Here is a 3,102-nt window from a genome sequence, read left to right as displayed (position 1 = left end):
TGGCCCCTGCGCCCGGCATGCAGTGGGCGCCTAATCACTGCTAGGCGGCGTGGGGGGCAGTGACCGCGTCCTTGTGCCTGCCTCCGTCATCTCTGTCTCCGTCTCTCTGTCTCTCTCTTCCTGTCTCTGTCTCCATCATCTCTGTCTCCCCTTCTCTCCCCGTCTCCATCATCTCTGTCTCTCTCTTCCTGTCTCTGTCTCCATCATCTCTGTCTCCCCTTCTCTCCCCCGTCTCTCTCCCTGTCTCCGTCTCTCTTTCTCCCTGTCTCCATCATCTCTGTCTCCGTCTCTCTGTCTCTCTCTCTCCATCTCCATCATCTCAGTCTCCCCTTCTCTCCCTGTCTCTGTCTCCATCATCTCAGTCTCCCCTTCTCTCCCCGTCTCCATCATCTGTCTCCGTCTCTCTGTCTCTCTCTCCCTGTCTCTGTCTCCATCATCTCAGTCTCCCCTTCTCTCCCCGTCTCCATCATCTCAGTCCCCCCCTTCTCTCCCCGTCTCCATCTCCCCATCTCGCCCTCCGGCTCCGGCTCTGACTCTGTCTCTTCCCGGCAGGTGGGGAACTACTTGCGCATGTTCCGGGGGTCTCTGTACAAGAGGTACCCCTCCCTTTGGAGGCGCCTCGCCACCGTGGAGGAGAGGAAGAAAATTGTGGCGTCATCACATGGTAAAAAATCCAAACCTAGCGCGAAGGGTGCGTCTTCACAAGGGTTTGTAAGCCTGTTTCCAAACTGCCTCGAGAGAGATGATAAAGCGTTTTAGGGCCGTGGGGGCGTCTTCACAGGCTGGGGGGCGGCGGGCCGGGTGGACGCAGGGCCGGGGCTGTGAAGACGCCTTGGTCCGTAAAGCGTTTTAGGAGAGCTCAGAGGCTTTCCCGTGTGGCTGTGGGCATGTCGACGTACCTGGTGACTGGATGCAGCCCACGGCGCGCTTGGGGAGGCTCGAGTCGCCAACCGCGCCGGGCTCGGACGCATGTCATGGCATGGCATGCCTGTGCTTGGGGGGGGGGGGGGCGGGGGGAGGGGGGGGGGGGGGGGGGGGGGGGGGGGGGGGGCGCAGGAGCCAATCTTCCATCCAGAAGTCTGCCTGGCTTTTTGTTCCCTCCTCCCATCCAGGGGAGGCTCTCCCTCAGACCCCACTTGGCCTCCTTCGTGTGTCAAGGCGCTGATCGTGGGGCCGCTTCTGGGAGAGCCCCTAGGGCGGGGGGGGGGCGGGTTCCTTTGGACCCACCATCCCCAGGACGAGGGTTGACGCCCCGCGGTCCTGCCTCCGGCGTGCATGCCCGCCTGGATGCACCTTCTCAGTCCCCCAGCTGTGGCATCCTGTGTGACAATGCATGTCTTTTTGGGTTTAGATCATGGCTACACCACCCTGGCCACCAGCGTGACCCTGTTAAAAGCCTCCGAAGTCGAGGAGATACTCGATGGGAACGATGAGAAGTACAAGGCCGTGTCCATCAGCACGGAGCCTCCCACCTATCTCAGGTGACAGCGCCTCGTGGGGGGTGCCCCAGCAGCAGCAGGTGGGCCCTGCCAGGGCTGGCACGCTTCGGGTCACCAGACCCCCCCCTTGGCGTGCGAGGGAGGAGGGTGCAGCCTTGAAGGCCGAGAGCAGCACAGGGGCCAGAGGGCACATCCCAAGCAGCTCGGGGAGCCGGCTGGTTCCTCTGTCAGCCAAGGGGGCGTCCTGGCCTGCCCCAGTGACCTCCTCTGGGCCTCCTGGGTGGGGCAGGTTCCTGGCTCCTCCCTCCCCACTTCTACCTCCAGCCTGGGCCCCCTGTGTCTTGGGGCCCCAGGCCCCCACCCGCTACTCTTTGCCTTCCTCCTCTTCCTCCCCTCCTTCCCCCCCCCCCCCCCCCCTTCTCCTTCCCCCTCCTCCTCCCCTCCCCCCTCCCCTTTCCCTCTTTTCCTCACCATTGTCTGATTGGGGAGGTTCAGGATTTGCATGAACAGAACACTCAGCCCTTCCAAAGATCCAATATAACTTACTTAGAACATAGGTGAATGGGATGGAAACCAGAGATAAGAGAGTAAAAGGCTTAGGCATAGTGAAACAAGAACAACCCTGATTAATGGTGGGTATATATGTTTACAAGCATCACCGTTACTGGGAAGCTCCAACACCTGACCACACACGCTGGGGAAGCCTGGCACAGCCGTCAGGGTCCCACACGGGAGGGTCCCGGGCAGGACGTCTCCTCCGTGGGTGAGATTCCAATTTGGGGTCTGGATCTGACAGTTTAAGTAGTGCTGAGAACAAAGAGGGCATGCTGCCCGCCAGGTGTTTCTAGCAGGCATCGTGTGGGGTGTGAGGCCGGGGAGGGAGGCCAATCCCTCCAAGGCCCCCCCCAAGAGCGAGGTTTCCTTGGGATGGCCAGTTCCAGGAGTTGGGCCATTATCATATCTCTTCTCAAGGACCTGGCCGGGGTCCCAGGACAGGAGCAGCCCTCAGGTTCTCAGGATCCCTGTGCCCAAACGGCTCAGGGTAATGGAGAGGTCACACTGAGCCGGGGCCTTGGTTTGTATGATGTTACTCATCATAATTACTTTGCTTACTTTGCTCCTTCAACCATCCCCCCCTCCTTTCCTCCCTCCCCATCCCCCATCCCCCCTCCTCCAGGGAGCAGAAGGCCAAGAGGAACAACCAGTGGGTGCCTACATTGCCGAACAGCTCCCACCATCTCGATGCCGTGCCCTGTTCCACCACCATCAATAGGAACCGCATGGGCAGGGACAAGAAGAGGACCTTTCCGCTCTGGTGAGCCTTGGGTGGCCGTGGCCGGCGGGCGTGGGGCCTCACGACCACACGGGGAGTTGTTGCAGTTATGATCCCCATTATATGGATGAGGAAACTGAGGCAGGCTGCCCTCCCTGCTAGGGAGTGTCTGAGGCTGGACCGCCTCGAGCCCTCGATGGCTTGTCTTACTTGGTCTTCATAGCAGGCCTGTTGTGATGAGGAGACCGGGTATAAGGAAGCAGGAATAAGGTAGCACCCGTGTTGTGATCTCTGTTGTGCAGCCGGGGAGACTGAGGCGGCGGTGACGGGGGTGTCGGGGCTTCTCCGAGTCCTCTGCCTGTGGGATCTCCCGCCAGGGGCAGCAGATGC

General features: G+C 60.9%; 1 protein-coding gene and 1 pseudogene across 1 annotated transcript in view; both read left to right on the top strand.

Moving 5' to 3' along the window:
• The window catches only part of LOC138167675 (zinc finger protein 850-like), a 762,790-nt pseudogene that overhangs the window by 687,797 nt on the left and 71,891 nt on the right, over positions 1 to 3,102 (top strand).
• The window catches only part of SMARCB1 (SWI/SNF related BAF chromatin remodeling complex subunit B1), an 11,031-nt gene that overhangs the window by 303 nt on the left and 7,626 nt on the right, over positions 1 to 3,102 (top strand). Inside the window, exons 2-5 of the mRNA XM_069096697.1 lie at positions 537 to 691; positions 1,352 to 1,481; positions 2,617 to 2,754; positions 3,096 to 3,102. The exon at positions 3,096 to 3,102 is cut by the window's right edge and continues 109 nt beyond it. Of these exons, the coding sequence (XP_068952798.1) occupies positions 537 to 691; positions 1,352 to 1,481; positions 2,617 to 2,754; positions 3,096 to 3,102 (430 nt within the window). The remainder of the gene's footprint in view (positions 1 to 536; positions 692 to 1,351; positions 1,482 to 2,616; positions 2,755 to 3,095) is intronic.

Source organism: Petaurus breviceps, unplaced genomic scaffold, assembly GCF_028583685.1.
Source record: "Petaurus breviceps papuanus isolate PSGF00001 unplaced genomic scaffold, PetGlider_PUasm1.0 287, whole genome shotgun sequence".
In the NCBI taxonomy this organism is placed as follows: Eukaryota; Metazoa; Chordata; class Mammalia; order Diprotodontia; family Petauridae; genus Petaurus; species Petaurus breviceps.
The sequence above is the reverse complement of the archived record's forward strand: the minus strand, read 5'-3'. Positions and strand labels throughout refer to the sequence as shown.